The sequence below is a fragment of the Columba livia genome, chromosome 12 (genome assembly GCF_036013475.1).
Source record: "Columba livia isolate bColLiv1 breed racing homer chromosome 12, bColLiv1.pat.W.v2, whole genome shotgun sequence".
In the NCBI taxonomy this organism is placed as follows: domain Eukaryota; kingdom Metazoa; phylum Chordata; class Aves; order Columbiformes; family Columbidae; genus Columba; species Columba livia.
Window position 1 is genome coordinate 3,379,283 of NC_088613.1, and position 19,905 is coordinate 3,399,187.

Here is a 19,905-nt window from a genome sequence, read left to right on the forward strand (position 1 = left end):
CAACTGGGGGAAACGTGGAAGGGATGGCAGCCCCGAGCAGCACGGCTGGAGGTTTTGTAGCAGGGCTTTAACAAAAAGGGCTGGAGTGAGCCTGCGTTATATAAACCAGGGGAGCTGTGAGTCAGAGCAGGGAATTGATTGGCATCTGAATATGTCACTGGTGAGATGGGGAAAGGGACTCTTGTCTATATTTGGTTTCCAAAATTCAGAAAGGAAGTTAAGAGACCAGAAGAGGTTGAGAAAAGATGCTAAAAAGTGGTTCAAGGGCTTGAGCAGATGTTTTGCAGTGAGAAACCTCAATAGCTCAATCTGCTTTGTTTACTGCAAAGGAGGTGGAGAGGCGACTTGTTTACAGGCTGGGTGCACCTCTGCAGAGGGGGAGTGCTCAGTGGAAAGGGCTTGGTAACCTCCTAGAAAAATTCACAACAACCACCAGTGTCTGAACGTCTGAGCCAGATTAATTCAAATGTAAAATCACACAATGTTTTCAGCTCTGAGAGCGTTTGAGCTGCTGGAATCAGCCACCCAGAGGAGTGGGGAACTTGGCTGTTTCTTGCCACTTTCCACGCTTGTTCTCAGCATTCCAGGAGAGACGTTGCAGCTAGATGCAAATACTGGTTCCTGTGCACAAAGCTGGGGTACTCAAGGCAGTGCCTGTGACACCCCAGTGTGTGCAGCAGATGAGACGATAACCTCAGGGTCCTAAGTCTTTGTGGGATTGTGGGTGCATTAGCACTTACTGCTATGGGAGCAGGAACATGCCATGGGGGGAGGAGGTGGAGCCATGGCTTAGCTGATTTACATCACAAGCAGATCTGGCATGGCATTTGGAAAACAGTTATTATTTTTTAGCACCCATGAATAAGCACAGTAATGACTGAGAGTGCAGGATGTGGGTTTGGAGACTACACAGTCGTCGAATAATTCAGTTTGGGAAGAGACCTCAGGGTGTCTCTAGTCCAGCCAGCAGCTCCAGGTAGGGTCAATTACGAGATCAGACCAGGTTTCTCAGCTCTTTATACACTTGGGACCTGCAGGATGCTGCCATCCTTAAAGGTTCAGCTATGATCTGGGGTAACCCTTGGCCCCTAAGGCTAGTCAGAACTTTTTCTTCACGGTACATTCAACAGCCCTTCAGTCCTTTGATCCCGATAATACACTGGTGCTGGTTTTGGTGGCAGCTCTCTCTAGTGGCTTTTAGCCTTGCTGGGTATTGCTGGCCAAGTGTCTTTGCTGTGAGGGCTTATGGAAAAGGAAGGCTGTTGTGCTGCAGTGCAGATTGTGAATAATAGTTGTCTGTGGGCATAGATGAAGTTCATGCTCAAAGGAAGCCTTGCACCATGCTGTACCAAAACCTGTCCATACCTTACCACTTCTTTGCACATGGAGGTGCTCCCATGCAGCTCTGCACTTTGCTTACAATGAGAGGCCATCCCTTGTGCAACAACAGCTGCAGTGCTCCAAAACTCAACTTGCCACAAGGGTATTAATTTTTAAGTGGAGATGAATCCTTGCTCATGAGGGCAGTGGGCAGGGCTGTGAATATCACACTGATGGAAAGGAGAGCTGTATGATTTCATCCCCTGAGTCTCATTTCCCATAAGCCTAGAGCATCTGGGAAGTCTTTCTGCTGGACTGTGGCTTTGGGCTCCTCAGCACTTCCAGCCTGTGCAGACCTGTCTGGCGTGTATTGCTTGGGGTTAAAATAAGAGGCTGTACCCTTGGCTGAGTTAACAAGTCCATTACCCTGAAATTTAAGGAATGAGTATTTGTTACCAGCCTGACTCCCTTTCCTCTCTTCTCCCATTGCTACTCTTTTCAGCCAGCACTTGGTAAAAGCAGCCTCTGATGTCAGAGACTTTGTCCACTTCCTGGCCTTAAATTTTCACAGAGACTGTGTGGAAGAGGGAGATGCTCTGGTGCTCAAATTTCTTTTCAACTGCTGTTGTAAATCTTTATTTCTCTGGGAATTTTTAATACTTACATGTTTGGTTTGCCTAGTCCCCACCAGAACGTATTGTGTGGTCTCCCCCTTCTGGTAAAAGAAGGTAGTTTTTAAAAAGCAAAATGCCATGTTTGGTTCATTTGACAGAGACTTGTGTCATGTCAGCCATGCAGATTATATAGCACAGGACAAGGCCTGATGGACTGCTTCTCACCGTTTTCTCGTGAATTCTAGCCAGAAGTGGGACTTCTGACCAATTTTTTCCTCTTCTCCTGAGGACTGCAATGCCAAGCTTAGCTGAAGAAGAAAAGAATGTCAGCAGGGATGGCTTATGCTTGCTATCTGATGGTGTGGGCTTTCTTTTGGAGCCTTTTCCAGATCACCTTAGTGAAAATGGGGGTGTTGTCTGCTCCAGCTTGTCAGCTTAGTTCTCTCTCTGTGCTTCTTCATCTCTGCAGATGGTTACACAGTTGATGACATTGTCTTCTTCTGGCAAGGAAATGATTCTGCTGTCACGGGGATGGAGGTGCTAGAACTGCCTCAGTTCACCATTATCGAGCAGAGACTGGTCAGCAGGGAAGTGGTCTTCACCACCGGTGAGTGTCTGCAAAAAGGGATGTTTTGGAATCTGCAAACCTTCTATGGATCAACCTCAATGTGGTTATTCCTCTGAGTCGGATACTGAGGTACTAACTTAGGATCTAGGCTTCAACTTAGGGTCCTGTTCCTTTGGAAAAGAGGCATCTTCTGCGGCCAGCAAGTGCTGTTTTCATTTCTAAGTCAAAACACCAACTGAGCTCAGAACAGAATCTCTTTAGAAGGTTCTTAGCTTGTAGCTTATTTTTATGTGGTTTGCAACTGGCTCTCAAAGTTAATGTAGGTGCAATAGTAAGCAGAAGAATCTATCAGTTGAAAAGCAAGTGGTCTATGACCTGGTGCAAACCCATCTGTGCACAGCAATAAAAAGATCTGGAGAGAATATCTTGGATGATCCAGATGCTGCCAGTTGGAAAGTTGGAGGGGTTTAGATTTTGGTTGCTGTCTTCAGTTTGATCTGTCATGGAGTTCATTGCCAAAACAGCATGCCACACACCTTTTAAATAGGGCAATTTTTGAAATGCCATGAAATCACAGCCTGAGTCTATCAGAGGTGGTGGCAGATGGTGATGTTGATACAACAGTGCCTCAGGGGCATGCTAGGAGCAGGGTCCCATTGCAATGGTAATCTAGAGACCCACAACAAGAGACAGTATTCCTCCAAAAGAAGTTTGCAGTCTAAACAGTTAAGACCTTCAACAAAAGACAGGTGAAATACTGTGTTCAAGCTACGCAAATGGCACATAATGGTGAGAGAACATAACCTCCTTTTTTCACAGTCTAACTCCTTGATCATTAAAGACTGTTGTTCTCTTGTTACTTTAGCTGCCAACCCACAATTATACCCATGTTTCAGGCTGCTATGTTGCCTAAGGGACAGAGGTAGGAAGGAGGAATGACTTGGGCTTTGTTTCACAGCATAGAGAGAGCCCATGCTTTGTCTCTGTTAAAATGACCTGGCTCCAATGGAAAAACAGTAGAAGTACTCACTATCCCCATTAGGTTTACTAAAAGATTAGGAGGAAGTTGCAGCAACTTGGGAAAATAAAGAAAAGAAAAAAAGACTAACAGTGCTCCATTTGCATATGAATTTGCACAGTCTGACCATAACCCATTTTTAGAACAGCACAGGAAAAATATGATTCAGATCTTCATTGCTGTTTGGAGGAAAAGCTAGCACATGAAACACTGGAAAATCATCTCACTGCATCCAGATATAGGGTTGAAGTCTCCTGTGTAAGCATGTATCAAATTGGCACATACCATAATAGCAATTTCAGCACTGAACAGACATTCTCCAATAATGTCTGACACAATAATGTAACTTATGTAGAGTTTCCTTTCTTCTTAATATTCTGAGCCAACTGAGCAGCCTTTGAAGAGTCTCCTTCCAAAAACTGATGAGTCTGCAAGAACAAATGAAGGAAAAAAGAGAGTTTTCTCATTATATCTGCCTCTTGAGAACATTTTCCAAATAAAGTTTTGATTCCTAACCTAAGCTCTTACCATAAATGCAGCCTTGCCCTCATCTCAAACATCTCCCTTTAATGTCTCATTGACAGGTTCATATCTGCGCTTATCCTTGAGCTTCCGGATTAAGAGGAACATTGGTTACTTCATCCTGCAGACTTACATGCCATCTATTCTCATCACCATCCTGTCCTGGGTCTCCTTCTGGATCAATTACGATGCTTCTGCTGCACGAGTGGCACTGGGTATGTACCTTTTTATTGTGTGTTGGAGAAGGTGTTTTTTTGAGGGAGATCAGCTAGGATGGCTGTAAGAAAGAAAGCCACTTAACTCTGTCAAACTTGTCCCAAGTGACAGACATTTTTCTTGAGAATAAGTTTCAAATTTGCAGCCAGAATAACTACTTTTTTGTTCAAAAGTATGAGTACTTCCCAAGCTTGAGTCTATGTCATTTGAATCGGTAAAAGCTCTACCATAAGTTTCTGTGGGTGCAAGTTTAGCTCTGTAACAAAAGCATAAATGGCCACAGGTTCTCAGACATGGGAGCCTCTGACATAGTATGAGCCCTTCACTTTGGTTTGTTCTAGTTTCCTTAAATAGAGAAATCTAGGTACCTTTTGCTCACCAGGTGTGCCAGAAATGGTTAGTTGGAGGATAATTGCTGAGGGTGGGGGGCAAAGAGTAGTAAGAATGGTGAGTGAATGGCTAAAAGGTGTAAAAAACAAAGGAAGTGGCATTACACGTTTTTGTGATAGTTTAGGCCCCATACAGACACTTTTTGTAGATTAAGACCTTCATAACCAAGGCAAATGTGGGACAGTAGTTGAAGTCCAAGTTAATCTTAAGCACACGCTTCCTTAAATAGGAATGTTTTCCTGTAAGAGGAAAAAAAAATGAGGTCTTCTAAGCAACAGAAGGGAAGTGGGGGTGGATTGCAGATGAGGATTTTGAAGAAGAAGCAGGAGAAAGGGGGGATGGCTGACATATGAGAACGGGGCTGTGCGACATGATAGGAAGTTCAGAGGAAATAAGAGAGCCAAGGAGGGAGAAGGATTTAATCTGTGAGTGGGAAAATGCTCAGAGAGGCAATGGAGCACAGGTAGAGGCTGGGTCTTACAGGAAAAGCTGGGGCTTACATTAGCTCTAGGAGAAGACAGAGTTTGAGAAGACTCAGAGGAGGGATGGTGTATACAAAGATGTAAAATGGATGATTTGGCTGTGCTTACTTGGAGAGACCGGAGTAGTGAGACAGGGAGGGAATGAGAAGGGCATAGTAAATTTAAAAGGTAAGTTGCATTGACAAGAGCACAAAGAGTGAGAGAAGAAAAAGAGACTGTGGCAGACATTGCTGGCACATAAGAAGTACAAGCAAAAGGGTGGACATGAGATGCACAGCTGTTGAAATTCTGCTGACATCTGGATTCAAAGGAGAAGACAGAAGAAAAACATTGTAGATCAGAACTGGAACATCTCTCTCTAAACTCTTCCTGACAGTTCTCTGTCTAACTTGTTCTCAAAAAGCTCCAAAGGAGACTCCACAGCCTCCTCTGGGCACTTCATCTCCAGATTTACCTGCCTGTGTAGTCAAAAAGCTCTTCTTTGCCTCTGTCCTAAGTCTCCATTGTAATTTGTCCAGTTCTTAATGGAGATGTGGAGAACATTCTATTCCCCCTTCCTTTGCCCTAGATTTCTGGATATTTAGACTACTGTCTAAATATACTGATATACTAAATATATTTAGACTACTGTCTAAATAGACTACTGTCTAAATATAGACAATATAATATATTGTGTGCATATAAATATATCTCCCTTCTGTTTACTGTTCTGTGAATTGAAGACTATTAGTTCTTTAAATGTTTTATCAGGAATGACACTAAAGACACAATGAGGGTGAAGGGGAAAGAGGACAAGCAGAGGTCCAGGATGCACAGAGAGGTTTGAGAGCCATCACTGTAGAGGTAACACAGAAGAGCAATTTCATTCTTTTTTACGCAGAGGTAAACCAGAAGAGCAAATTAAGGTGATGGAGCCTAAGCTGCCAACAGGGAGGTGAGGAGGAGGGAAACAAGAAGAAAAGGAGATCAGCAAGGTATTGAGAAGAGCATCACAGCTGGGTTAGAGAAGTGGGAAAAGAAGACTAGGTTGAGGAGAAAAAGTTACTGCCCCCAAAAAAGAAGCATGAGGGCTCATTGCCATCTTTTTGAAGGTGGTGGAAGACTGTGAGACAGATCTGAGACCACTCTGACAGTCCAGAGAAGGGAAGAGGATGATAAGAAACTGAAGAAGAGGACTGAAGCTGTGAGAGTAATTATGGTGTACCAGGCTTTGGAGACTGAGTAGATGGGGAAAAAAGTGTTCAATGAGAACAAGAAACATTTATCTAAGATGCAGGAAATACAAATAGGCCTAAAAAGAAGAACATGAGAACCATGGGAGAAGTGTGTACAGATGATAATTGAAGTAGTGAGTGTAGTAAAGCTGGCAAAAGGAAGGTGGGAATTGATGGGGTCAAAAATGTAGATAGAAGCCTATGAGGCAGGCAAAAAAAGATTACCATGAAGAGGCAATCTCTTCATTCTTTTTTCTATTCATGGCATTGGAAAGACAGCAGGTTGTAAACTCAGATGAAGGATACTGAGGCATTCATTAGTGTCCAGGGAAGCCTTACGAGTTCATGAAGTGGAAGAAAGGGAGGAGAAGAGTTTGGGAGACTGAGAGCAAAACTGAATGTGTCCTACCACACGGAGGGAAAGAGGATCAGGGAGGACATAAAGAACCAAGGTCCAGAGGATGTTGATCTCCATCATATTGATGATACTTAACTTTGACATTTTCTCCCACTGTTGGCAGCTGGTTTATTTTCTACAGCGATTTGTACAGTGCAGCTGGCCTCAGAATAACGAAAATTTCCTTCCCAGTTCCACTTTTTCCATCCTTCCTGAGGCTGTCCATCTGGGAGGAGGTATGGGGAAGCTGAGAGTGGCGTTTCAGGAAACCATCTCACCTGAGTAATAGAGCACCTACCCTCTCCTTACAGGGGTCACCACGGTGCTTACAATGACTACTATCAACACCCATCTGCGGGAGACTCTCCCTAAGATCCCTTACGTCAAGGCTATTGATGTTTATCTCATGGGCTGCTTTGTCTTCGTGTTCCTGGCACTCCTGGAGTATGCTTTTGTCAACTACATATTCTTCGGCCGAGGCCCCCGGCAGCAGAAGAAACAGAGTGAACGCATCAGCAAAGCCAACAACGAGCGCCACCGTTACGAGGAGAAGAGGGTGAGAGAGCAGGTTTGTCCCCTTCTTTCATTGTGGCAGGAGAATTCAGATGCTCCACTGTTCATTCAGTCCTGGGTGAGCTGTGGAGCAGACTTTCTCCTCATCATAAGAGATGAACTCCAGTTCCTCTGTCTGGTGATTACTGGGAATTTTTTCTCCTTGATAATTTTGCATCATCCTCAAGCCAGTCTCATCAGGACCATCCTCTTGCATGGGGCAGGTGTACCCAAAAGTACCACTGTGCCTTTTGGTCCTAATATGTTGGCAGAATCAAGCTACCTCTCTCAAAAATTTGCTGCAGGCACATGTGGCTAGTTCTTCAACTCCAGTATCAGCAGACAACATTTTCAAATGCAGAAGTCCAGGTTCCGAGCTCACAAATGACCCATCCGGTGGTACTGTTACACAGAAAACTGTTCAAAATCATCCCTGATGGTGTGGCCCTGAGTCTGTTGTGCACAGGTCATCCCTGCTACCTTTCTCTCTGTCTTCCCTGTTCCAGGTTGATCCTTATGGTAACATCCTCCTCAGCACTCTGGAGATGAACAATGAGCTGCTGGCCACGGACATGATGAGCAGTGTTGGCGACTCTCGAAACTCTGTCATGTCCTTTGAAGGCTCAGGAATCCAGTTCCGCAAGCAGTTGGCCTCTCGGGATGGATTTGGTCACCACCCAACCCTGGACCGCCACGTCCCGCTGACCCACCATGCCGCAGCCCGCAACCGTGCCAATTGCCGTCTCCGCCGGCGGTCATCTAAGCTGAAGCTCAAAATCCCAGACCTGACAGACGTCAGCACCATTGACAAGTGGTCACGAATCATTTTTCCCATCACCTTTGGATTCTTCAACCTTGTTTACTGGTTGTACTATGTAAATTGATGCCTGCAGCCTCCGCGAGAGATAGGGACAGACACTCAGACAATGACAACACAGGAGTGTTGTGGTCTTTTGGGTTTGGGTTTTACTCTTTACTATCATTATCGTTTATTCCTTTGATTCATTAGGTTATTCTAAGCTTACTCTTCTCTTTTCAGCACATGTAGAACCACGGAGTGTGGGGGGGGAGGGTAAGGGAGAGAAGGGCATAAGGGAGGGGTTTGGTTTCAGGGAGGGATGTGTTTGTCTTGATTTTGATTTCCTGTTGAAGGACTTAAACCATTCTTAAAAAAAATCACCAAAAAAAAAAAAAAAAAAGAAGAAAGAAAAAAATACAGAAAAGAAAAAAAATCACAAAAAAATGTTTCAAAAGAGGTGAGGGAGGGAGACTTAAAGAAATCGAGTCAAAAACTGGTGATGCTGATAGGTTATCTTTGGCTGTGCTCACTAATGCACTATCGTCACTTCCATTTCACTACTGAATTTCATCTTTCTCTTCTCAGTATTATATTTTTAAAATTTCTTCTGTCACCGCTCTTAACCCCTTCATGGTTATTCTTTCATGGATTCATGAAATGGTGGGGGTTCATTCCCTTGCTATGAGATTTCTCTTTTCTTTTTTTCTCTCCTTCTCTCTTGCTTACAAGCCTAAAAGAATCTTTTAAACCAACAAATAAAAAGAATATTTATTTTGGAAGAGTGGGGTGGGGGGAGGACAAGGTAATTATTTGGGAGGGAAGGGACAATGTGGGGTTATGGGAGGGTGGGAGGAGGGAGCTTATAAAAAAAAAACAAAGGCACATTTGCAAGTTGCCTTTTTCCACCTTCAGGAGTTTGCAAGCTGTTTTTCCTGTATGAATGTGTGTATGAATGTGTGTGCACATATACGGATGTGTGTGCGCAAGCATGTTTTCTGGGGTGGGGAACTGGGGAGGGGGGTTTTGTAATGTCTTTTGTAGAAAGAGAACACAGATGACATTTAACCGGCAGTGTTTTGGGGGGAATAGCGGGGTTTTGTTTGCTCATTGCAACTTTGTGAGGTTGGAGTCCCAGCTTGTATTAGAGACAGAGCTGGGAAGGTAGATCGTGCAAATACATACTTGCTGAGGAAAGAGAGGATTTTGGGGATCAGCAATGGGACAGTGCTGCTGTTCACTGCTTGCGTCTGATCTCTAATAGACTAAACTGATTCAGTCCTGAAAGGAGGGGTTTTTCCTAATCATTCCCACCCTGCATCTTTCTTACTGAATTTGGGGAGACAAGCAATGCAGGACTCTGAAAACTCTTCCTCCTCTCTACCTGTTCATTGTGCCAAACAAGGGACTCTGCACTTTAGCCCACTAAGTGACGGTAGCCTACGACGAGGTGCGGGAAAGGGGGGATGTCATTTAACTTTGTGCTTCAGGACGAAAAAATCCAGAACTATTAACTATCCCCCTTCCTAAGAAGTTCAGAAGCAATTGGTGGGCTGGTAGCCTCTGATCTGTACTGCTTCTACCAGGCCTTGCTTTATATCTGTTAATAAATGCGGAGTGCAGACAGGAGCACCCTGTGTCCCTTCTTGCAGAAAATGCAGCTAAGGATGCAGGAGAGTTCCATGGAGCATCATCCCTCTGGAAGATGATGGTCTTCAAAGACTGGGCAGGGTGAAGGTTGCAATGAAAATGCTGAGCTTCTCAGTGCTTGTGGAAGCCCCCAAATCTATAGCAGCTTCCATTCACAGGCACTCGCTACAAAGGTACAGAAAGTTAACTTGGCCTTGGACAGCAAGGTCAGCTTTTTCTAAAGGAGCCAGTGACTTTCAGGAAAATCACTGAATTGTTGGCCACTTTGGCAATCACTAATGATTGATAATCTCCCTTATAATATTAATAAAAGCCATGAAAATAATAAATTCACAAGTGCAAATCTTTAACCCTAGGGTCATTCTGCCATTTCTGGAGTTAATGATGAGAACCTTGTTCTTACCTGGTGGAGGTTTTTACATCCTAGACACACACACACTGCCTTGAATCCAACCATCCCTTTATTTTCCTGCTAGCATTCTCTTCCTTTTTCCTTGATTCCCACTGCTCGGGAGAGCACAGTGATCCTCTGAGACCAGGGAAACATCTGTTTTTCAGATGACAGATACATCTAATGCACACTTTTCATTAATTTATGTCTGTACAGTGCTATGAAAATGTGAATCCCTCTAGGCTTGACCTAGTAACACGTAAGTCATGGAAAGTTTTGTCTTGACTTGGATGAAGCAGGGTCAGGACTCATCAGAGTAATAAGTATTGTTCTTTTTATATCAGTACAGTGTCTTATGCATTTTCCACTAACAGAATCCTAAACATAAAAGTAGAGCATCCATCTTTCTCATTCACCCCCAATCTCTGTCTCCTGCTCTCATGATCACGCATGCACACATTTTGTCCAGACCTCCCTGGACTCACCAAGGTTTTTGCACAATTGTTAAATCAGACTTAAATTCCCAGCTGCCCTGCAGAACAGTCTCTTGCTTGTTTACCTATTTAAAGCAATGCTGCTGAAAATGGTTTGTTTCCCAATATCATTGCAGTTCATGGTCTAGATCGGTCTGGATAGGAATTAGAGACTGAAGAGTGAATGGAGCTGGATGATGGGGCTAGGGCTGGATGGGGTAGTTTTGTCTGCCCAATATGCAGGAAATTAAAGCTTTACTAATTGAGAAAGTTACGCTTTCTAGTGGGATTCTATTTGAAAATGGCTTTTAAATGTTTTAATGGAAGTCATAAAGTTGCATTTTATGACATCAGCAGTATAATGTAGGTGGATATACGCATGTCAGATGACTGCAGTTCCCAGATGGAGATTGCCTATCAGCAGGTTGAGTTTTTAAGGGGAGTCTAACCAGCTGATCGATGATTAAATAAAATATCTACGCACTTACCCTTTATATATATAATTGCAACGTAAAGGATGGTCAGAATGATAGAATGGGAAAAAAAAAGAGGCAGCTGTAAGAAGCCTAGTAAGAGTGGAAGGAGAACAAATGGCCATGTGGTAAGAAATTATGAAGCTGAGGGAGATGACTCAGGAACTCCAGTAATTTGATAGTTGTAGTAGAAGCCTGCCAAATGTGTGATAGGAGTTAGGCACCTGAAAGCTCTCTCGGCTGGTCCCAAAGACCAGCAGGGTCAGCAGCACACAGAGGATGCAAAACCCACCTGTGCTCTTTGCTGCTTGGGTGCTGAGCCCCACATGGGGAGGGGTCCTGCTGACCCCATCCAGCACCCTGCAAGTACAGCCCAGGGCCTCTAGCAGCTGGAGATCAGGCACAGGGGGCTCTGTTCAATGTTGTTTAATATTTGAGGCTTCAATCAGAGATGGAGCCAGGAATTTCATAGCGACAATCCAAAAGCTTTCCAGGGAAAAAGCACTGCTCAGCTGATTTCTTCACCTGCTGGGACTGGGAGCCAGGCTCCTTTGCTGTTGCCTTGGTTCTTTGTTGGCTGGGTTCTCTTTCTCATCAGGAGTCATCCTAGTTTCTCTCTTTGAATGTTTCTGACCTGGTATTACCAAGTCAGTTTTACTTCATAGAGTCAGTTTTAGTATATCCAGGCATCTGGACTATTTGGTCCTACACAATAATCTTTGCCAAAGAGTGTGCGGTCAGGACTTTTCACAGTTCAGGAACTGCCTTATAATTTCTGGTGATGGGGCAGAAAGCTGGAGAACAACTAAGTGTCCTGTAAGTCGGATGGGTAATAAAAAATGTGCTCTTGTACAGGGGTGAGGGAAGAGCGCTGAAGGCCTTTAGAAATGCCCTCCTCCAGAACCAAGATGGCACCTCCATTTTGCTCCTCCATAGCTGTGTCCGCCTCTAAGAAAGGCAACAAACCCGTGTCTTGTTTTGAGGTCCAGTGATCCAGAAATAAGATAGTGGAGAAAAATAGGTATTTTAATCATACTCAAGGATCAGAGGTTTTAAGCCATCACAAGCATGAGGAAAGGAAAAGCAGGAACATCTCATGCAGTGAGTTCAAATCTTGTGTTATTGAAAAGTCGAGGGGATTTCCACGCTGCAGCTCGTGTGCTTGCTGCTCTCCACCTTTTCTTTGTGAAGGGAGGGCAGTGGGGAAAGGGGGAGGAATGAGTATGAGTGCTGTTCCAAAGTCAAGCTGCTTCTGACTTCTGTTGCAGTGGTAAAGGAGGCAATTCTGATCGGGGCTTGGTTTATTTGCAGCTTAAGGCAGGATCGCTGCTTGCTGGGTTGTGGTTTTTTAGCAGAGATTGTAATATGAGCATGAAGGCTGCTCCAGGCTGCCTGAGGGAGCTGGGCTGGGGGAGAATGTTTTGCACCTTTCCCATGCATAACAGCCTAAGGCAAATATGTGGAGGAGGAGAAGGAAGCGGAGAAATAGAAATGAAATCTCTCTCAGGATATACATGGCCAACACAACTCTATCGCTTCATTTTCCGATACTGTATAGTGCTGTCACTCAGGGACCTTTAGGAACTAGGACCTTGGGACTGTAATCCTACCCGTTCCCCTCTTATCCCCCCTTTACCTTGAATATTAAGAACTGAAAAGAGAACGAGAGAAAGAGCAAAAGAGGAAAATAAGAGCCCTGGTAGCAAACCCCTGCTATTCCATGGGTGAAAATAAAGCTTTGTCTACTAAGGTAAAAGGAAAACGTATACCTTTATATTCATGTCTTTAAGCATAAACCAGCCTGTAGTGTATATAGGATAAGTTCACAGTGCATGAAACAAACAGGACTGTAGGTCTTAACTGACATCCAGCTTTCTTGCATGCACATCCGACACCACGCCAGCAGCTTATGTCTTGCAAATAAGTAGGGAACCTGCCAAAGCTTGGCACTTCCACTGTCCGATGGACAGCACATCCCCTTCCCAGAAACAGCCATGCGGGGAACTGATCTGGCCAGTCTGTTTGACCAGATCTGCTCCAGGGGCTCTGGCAGGAGGAGATAAAGGGTGGGGGAGGGAATTGGCTTTGTTTTTTTCTGGGCAGGAGGAGAAAGGGGTTTTAAATCTCTGAGCTGTTACCAGGCAGAAGAGAAACCTCTGGAGCTACAGACCAAAGGACAGTGGCTTTAGGGAAGGTGGTTACCAAAATCCTGATGGAGAGGATGATATGAGGAAGATGTTGGTAGGAGAGAGCTGTAACTTTGGAAGCAGAACAAATAGGAACAAGGTAGTGAAAATATATGTGCAATACGATAGCTTTGAAGGAACTGGAGGACTGAAAACTAGGGACCTCTGCTGAGTCAGGCTGGGTGCAGCTGCAGGCAGCGCTCAAGGAAACCCAGCTGTGGCAGCAGTCCCCAGTGGGCAGAGACCGTGGTCTCTGGTAGGTGGTGAGGTCAGAACAGGGAAAATAGAGGAAGACTGTTGGTACACTGCCATCAGTATGAGCTCAGTCCCTTTAGGCAGGGACAATTATTTGCATCTGGACAATGTTGCAGGAGCTGGGCTGGGATGTGTGGGAGAGCGACCGCTGTGCCAAGCTGAGGCAGTGGCTGAGCTCTTCCCTGGTGTCAGAGATCAGTGCCAACCGGGAAGGAATGTCATGTGGATTATCTAATGCTTTCTTGGAGGTGAGACTGGACTTACCAAGCAGGGTGGGATGTCTTTGCAGTAGACATGCAAATTGGATTGGAGGGATAGGTCGGGTGAGAGAAGCAAAAGCTATGTTCTGGAAGCAGGACCTAATGCAGATGCTGGGAGGGAGGGAAGATAGAAAGGAAGGAGGGAAGCAGAGACTGGGGAGAAGATGTATATAGCGTTGAAGCTTGGGTTTTATTTTTCATTTGGTGGGGTTTTTTTTTGTTTGGTTGGTTTTGTTTTTTGTTTATATTTTTTTAAATGTTTGATTACTAATGTCTTGATGTAAACCAAATAAAAACGTTTCTGTACATTCAGAAGTAAAGAACAGCTGAAAGGTGACAAGTGTAATAAAGAAGCACTGTCCTTCAGGCTGATACTATAACACATTTCCCCAGACTTTTCCCACAGGGGTTGGAGGGCAAATCTGCACCTGCATGGAGCCACGGGCTGCTGGGATGGTGACCTTAGGGCTGGCTCCCTGATCCACCTCCAAGCACAGTAAAGAAGAGGTGGGCAGTAAAGGTGGAAGCGATGGTGTGTAAGTAATTTTACAGTGTTTGATTCCACCATTCCTGGGGCCAGTGGGAGAAGGCTGGGTATTAGACTCTAATCTCTTGGGCACATGGTATCTTCCTGGAGAGCCAACCTGCACTATGCCTTACTCTCCCTTGGGATGTAGTGAAGGAGACGATAATGAAATCAGGTATCACTTGTATAATGGTGTAATGCAAATGGACTAAAGGTAGTACAAGCCTGAACTTTATTTTAGAAGATTTTGTTGCTGCTTTCCACCTTGTGACTTAGTCTAGGGTGACAAGTGTTAGGAAATGATCAGCTGCTTAGAAGAGGCACCAAGAAGCCCTCTGTGTGAAAAAAAATATCTTAAGACCCTTTGCAATTCAATAGAATCTTGTCATGGGTTCCTGGTTCTTTTGTGAAGGATGGGTTTGGAAGACAGTACAAAGCCGGGACCTTGTGTTAAGCTTATTTATCTGTTTAAGTGGCCATTGGCCCTACAGAGACACATTCTTCAGCAGAAGTACAGAAGGTTGGAAGTACAAATGAGTGGGCTCAAGTGTAGGTCACTGATTGAATTTGAACTGAGGGACACCTGGTTTCCATGCAGCTTCCACTTAGCAGAAATGAGTGATGTGGAATATCAAGGATGATGATAGTAGTGGGCCTGGGACATATGAGTAACCCTCTGTGTTACAATCTGTCTTTATCTGGCCTGGGAAGAGTGGTAAGGGTAAAAAGCAATACGAGAAATTGCTTGTCTGTCTTATATTTAGTTCTTTGGAAAAGCAGAGAGCAGTCTTGCTTCCATGGGGCAGAAGCGTGGCTTCTTTCTACAGCTGGGCCAATGAATAATGTATTGTTTGTGTTACTGCAGTGAGGCTATAAAAAAAAACAACAAAAACAAACACAACAAAAAAAAGCGTTCTGTGAAGACAGACCAGAGGGAAGTCTCAATCCTCTTAGGAAAGGCCATCCTTCAGCAGTGAGACTTCACTGCCTCTGCTACTCCAGCTAGAGTACATCAGTATGGTGCAGCCACACAGCCCTGACTCAGCCATTTCTGCTGATGAGCACGCCGTGGTTGGTAAGCAAGGACAGGCGTTTTGCAGAGACAAAACAAGGAGTTGTGTGGGCATGAGCTCCTGCAACCCATTGTGCTCTAGACTAGAAAACCCTGGAACAAAATGTGGTCCCTTGCTCCAAGGAGCTTAAGGTGTCATCATCCCCTGACTAGAGACAATGGACACCAACGTCCTGCTCTCAGCTCCATCCTGGGGGCTGCCTATTCCCATCCAAGATAGCCAGAACTTGCCAGTGCCACAGGCAGAAAGCTCTTGCAAAGTGGTATTGAATATGCATGTGATAAAGTGGGGAGATGAGAGCTGGTAGACCCTTTTATGATACAGGGATGAACATTTTATCATTTGCACAAGCTGAGCTTGGCATTTGTGCTAGCAGACTTTTCTCCCAGAAAGGATGAAATAGCACAGTGGTGAGTAACACTATTTTTTGAAGAGGGTGATAATTTCTCTTCCAGTATGTGTTTTAAACAGTAGATCAGTATTGATTTGCCTTCTGTAAAGGTTAATGCCTCCCAGTTCTCAGTCCTATGCCAACTGCATGACATGAGCAGCTCCAGGGTTAATTGCCATACTCAGTTTCATGCTGGGTCCAGGTCTTATTTGGGGACCTTGTTGGACACCCAGTGGACAGTGTCTAGGCAAGGAAGGTTAAAGATCTTTTCCTTGACTTTCCCACCCCTTTCCCATGTCTTTGACTGCAGTGTGTTTCTCTGGGTATGCTGTCATGTTGCTCACGCTGCTCAGTTTGGCAGAGATAGTCCTGGTACTGCTGAGCCCAGTGAGGAGGGCTTGGGGACTGACAGCCAGGGAGAAGCCAGGCCAGGAAGGAAGGAAGACATGACTGCCTTTGTTGTGATGCCAGTGCCTCTTGGGGACTCAAACAAGGGGAAATGGCCTGTTTTTCAGCATCAGGAACACCCTATCTCAGGTTAGGAGAGGCATTTCTCTCTGTGGGTGATCTCAACTCTTCTCTGCAGAGAAAGGAACCAGCACTGCCTCTTTGCTGACATATGCCCTGCCCTACATGGGGACAGACTTGCTTGGCCCTGTTCTATCCTTGAGCAGGTCCTCTTTATTTTTACCTGTAGGGAATGGTGCATTTGGTTGGTCTCTTCTTTCTCATCACCATCCTCTGTTTGTGCCCAGGGCCATGGAGCCTGTGCCGTTGCAGCACCAAGCCTTGCTGAGGCGGTGGCCGTTCCCAATGAGACCAGATGGTCTCTGGTGAGTGCAGGAGGCAAGAAGGTAACTCCTCACTGCAACAGTGGCTGTTGTGCGATATCATGACATGTCAGGTGCAAAGCCAAAGAGGAGGCGCAACTCATGAGAGAGCTGGCGCTGGCACAGCTGGAGATGCTTAACGTTGCTTCTTCAGAGACAGTGACCCACAGGACCTGAAGTTCTGGGGACTGTTGTGCTACCTGCGTCAGGGACATCTGGGGGCCCATCAGGGTTATTTTGAACAGGAATGTATCTTTTGCTAGAGCAGCTTCCAGGCTGGTCTTACATCTCACCAGCCTCATGCCCCATGAATTTGGAGGCAGAGAGAAGGGACACATGTCCCAGAATCTCCCCTAGGCAGGGACTGGGCAGAAATCCCTGTGGTTTAGCCCCTGCTAAGGCTAGGTGATGATGACCGAAGAGGTTAGCAAGGGAGGTGAGGTTGCCCCGAAACTTCCCCTCTCACATTTCAATTGCACTGAAGCAAGAAGGTGATGGGCAAAGCAGAGAAACATGCTGATATTAAACCTACACAGTGCCCCAGTCCAGTAAAGCCTAATCCCTTGCTCAAGTCTGAAGCAACCTGACACCTGCACATCTGCTTGAAATCATGCCTGGATCCCACAGCTTCATTAGGTTGGGTCCAATGGGCTTTGCAGGACAAAAGGGAAGATTCTTGGTGAGCAAGCCCCTAGAAAGGCTCTGCAGTTGTCACAGAGAAGCGTTTCTAACATTTAGAAAGATTAACACTTAGAAGAAAATGGAAAACATGAGAATAAAGGAAAGCCTCAAGAGTTACCCAGAAACACCTCATCTGTTGGCAAGTACACATGACCCTGGTGGAAGGACCATTGTCTTGTCTGCAGTATTTCCTCTTTCCATTGCTTGGCATGTCATAATATTGTGTCTTTGTGTGAAATCACGTCCCTTTTCAGAAGAGAAACTGGTTTCTGAAGGACAAATGCTCTCTCGTGATACGCTCACTACAGGGATGTTATGCCAAGAGGGATGAAAACAAACAAGATTAGACCTCTAAGGCCGGGACATCCTTCCCAGGAAAATCTAGACCATTTATGCCAACGTATCATCCTCCCAAACTGCACTCATCCTTCTTCCCCTCAAAGATGAAGAAGCTGTAATGTCCTTCTCTAACTGGGGACATCTTATGTGGCCTGAAATTCAGACAAACGACTAACTGAACAACAATGACAACAGGACAGGGAGATCAATGTCAATGTATATTATCAAAGGGACTGCTGTGAACCATCTTAACATACTATGAGTGGCTGCATTGCATCCTGTACAGTGTAACGAAAAAAAAGAAAAGGAAAAAAAAAAAGAAACAAAAAACAGAACAAAACAACCATTTTTATGATCTTTAATTTGCATTTTCTGCATGAAATAAGACCTTGATCCTTGTCTTTTTCACAAAAGCAGATTCTGCTTTAATGTAAAAAAAACAAAAAAAAAAAAAAGGAAAGAAAAATAATGTTTCTAGCAAAGTGATTTAGATGTAGAAATTTTTGTAAAAAAATAAAAAAAAAAAGGGGAAGAAAAAAAAAAAGGGAAAAACAACAAAGAAATAAAATAAAATGACCTAAAGAGCCATCTTTGTCTACTCTAGAGGTGGGAAGGTGTGACTGGTGGGTGGCACTGTCTGCTCTTAGAGCCGTCCTGTGTCAGAGGTGCTGGAGGAGGCTCCGGGGAGGCCGTGCTCACCAGTTACTGCTGGCTGCTTTCAAAAACTGTCTCCTTCATCTTCTTTTGGGGAGATGGGGCAGAGGGAAGGTGGGAAGGGGCAAGGAGAGCTGTTTGATTTTATTTTGGGGTTTTCATTTGGGGTATTTTTTTGTTCCCGCAGTGACAGTTTTTGAAAGGTGATGATGAACAAAAGTTAAAAACAAACAAGCTTAAAAATAGTTTACAATTTTGTACAAACCGTTATAAATACTAACAACAAATGTTTTTAAAAACGGTCCATACCAGTGCCAAAATAATGTGATGTGTACATTCATTTCTTCTTTTTTTTTCTTTTTGAAGGAAGCTGTTAAAACACAAAAAATATTTCTTTTTTTAACAAATGCTGTATGTGGACATAAATGTACTTGAACGCTGTTAATTATTAATTGGTTAGGAATCTTTCTTGGGCTTTTGGGTTTGCTTTTCTTTCCCTACCCAGGACAAAAGTAACTTATAAAATACAGCCTTTGAAGGAGAAACAGTCAACTTCTTCTCTGCTGGTTTGAATGTTCTTACATGTTTCCACTTTCAAGGCACCATTTTTAGGCCAAATCTGTATTACTGACCTCTGAAAAGCAAATCAACCTTACCATCCAAAGGACTCAAGCTTGTCCTTAACTTTAAACATAACTACAGTGATGCCATTTCAAATGCGTGTCCAAAGGACTTTGCTAAGACTTAAACAAAGTTTTCTGCATGTCCAAGTGTTCTGTTGGGTTGAACAAAGAGCTGGGGTATGCACAAGCTCCATGACACTGCCTAAAGCAGAAGGGAAAATTAGAATAAATCCCCGGTCTTATTTTTCCACCATAAGGTGAGTGACTTACTCTAAGTATGAGGAGCAAAGGTTCCTGAGTCCTGTTTCCACAAACAAAGTACTCAAGCACTTCTAGACTTTGCCATGCCAACAAAAAGTGGATTAACTGGGACCATTTTCAGAAATGACTGGTGCACTTAGAGTAAGGCCTTGAGGTATTTAATTTAGTAGGCTGAGTCTTGAGCTCCCAATTTTCTTTTTAAAAGTTTAAAAGGCTTGGCCTTTTAAGGTCATCTAGATGACTTTTGGATGTGCAAGTAATGCTGTCCGGACAGCTGTTGCAGAGTGGGCAAATGTGTTGAGCAGCCAGGGTGGTGCGGTGTGTCAGCATCACTCAGCAAGGGGCTGTGGTGACACAGGGTGACACTGTTAGGGAGATGGGACACATGGTCAGCTGTGATCACAGGTGAAAAGAGGGAGCTAGCTTTGATGTCCACACATCCCTGTGGTGCAAAGTGGTGTTTCCACCCCGAAGTCCCTCACTGCAGCTGCACTGGGTGTCCATGCTCCATCCAGGCTGCATTCTTCACAGCTTGGTCTGCTCCACACACCTGTGGTTTTATGCTTTAAGCATGCACCTAAGGATTAAAAATACAGGGAAAGTGAGCAGTGCAGAAGCACTGGTGGGATACTGGAAGTCTCCTCGCCATAGGCAGGACCACACTTGCATCCCTGAAGCAGAGAGATGCTGTCTCTCTCACACTCAGGCAGGAAAATATAAAAAATGTACACTGCTTAATATGCTCCTGGG

The 19,905-nt window shown here is 44.5% G+C and overlaps 1 protein-coding gene across 2 annotated transcripts in view; it reads left to right on the plus strand.

Annotated features, from left to right (window-relative positions):
• GABRQ (gamma-aminobutyric acid type A receptor subunit theta) overlaps positions 1-18,819 on the plus strand; it is an 82,661-nt gene extending 63,842 nt beyond the window's left edge. The window contains exons 6-9 of one of the 2 annotated variants that reach the window (XM_005514060.4): positions 2,404-2,541; positions 4,105-4,257; positions 7,053-7,297; positions 7,800-18,819. In XM_005514060.4, coding sequence (XP_005514117.1) covers positions 2,404-2,541; positions 4,105-4,257; positions 7,053-7,297; positions 7,800-8,177 — 914 coding nt within the window. In that variant the 3' untranslated portion in view covers positions 8,178-18,819. Of the gene's footprint in view, positions 1-2,403; positions 2,542-4,104; positions 4,258-7,052; positions 7,310-7,799 lie in introns of both variants that reach the window. The other variant, XM_005514059.4, reaches the window with a different exon arrangement.
• The last annotated feature ends 1,086 nt before the right edge of the window (positions 18,820-19,905 follow it).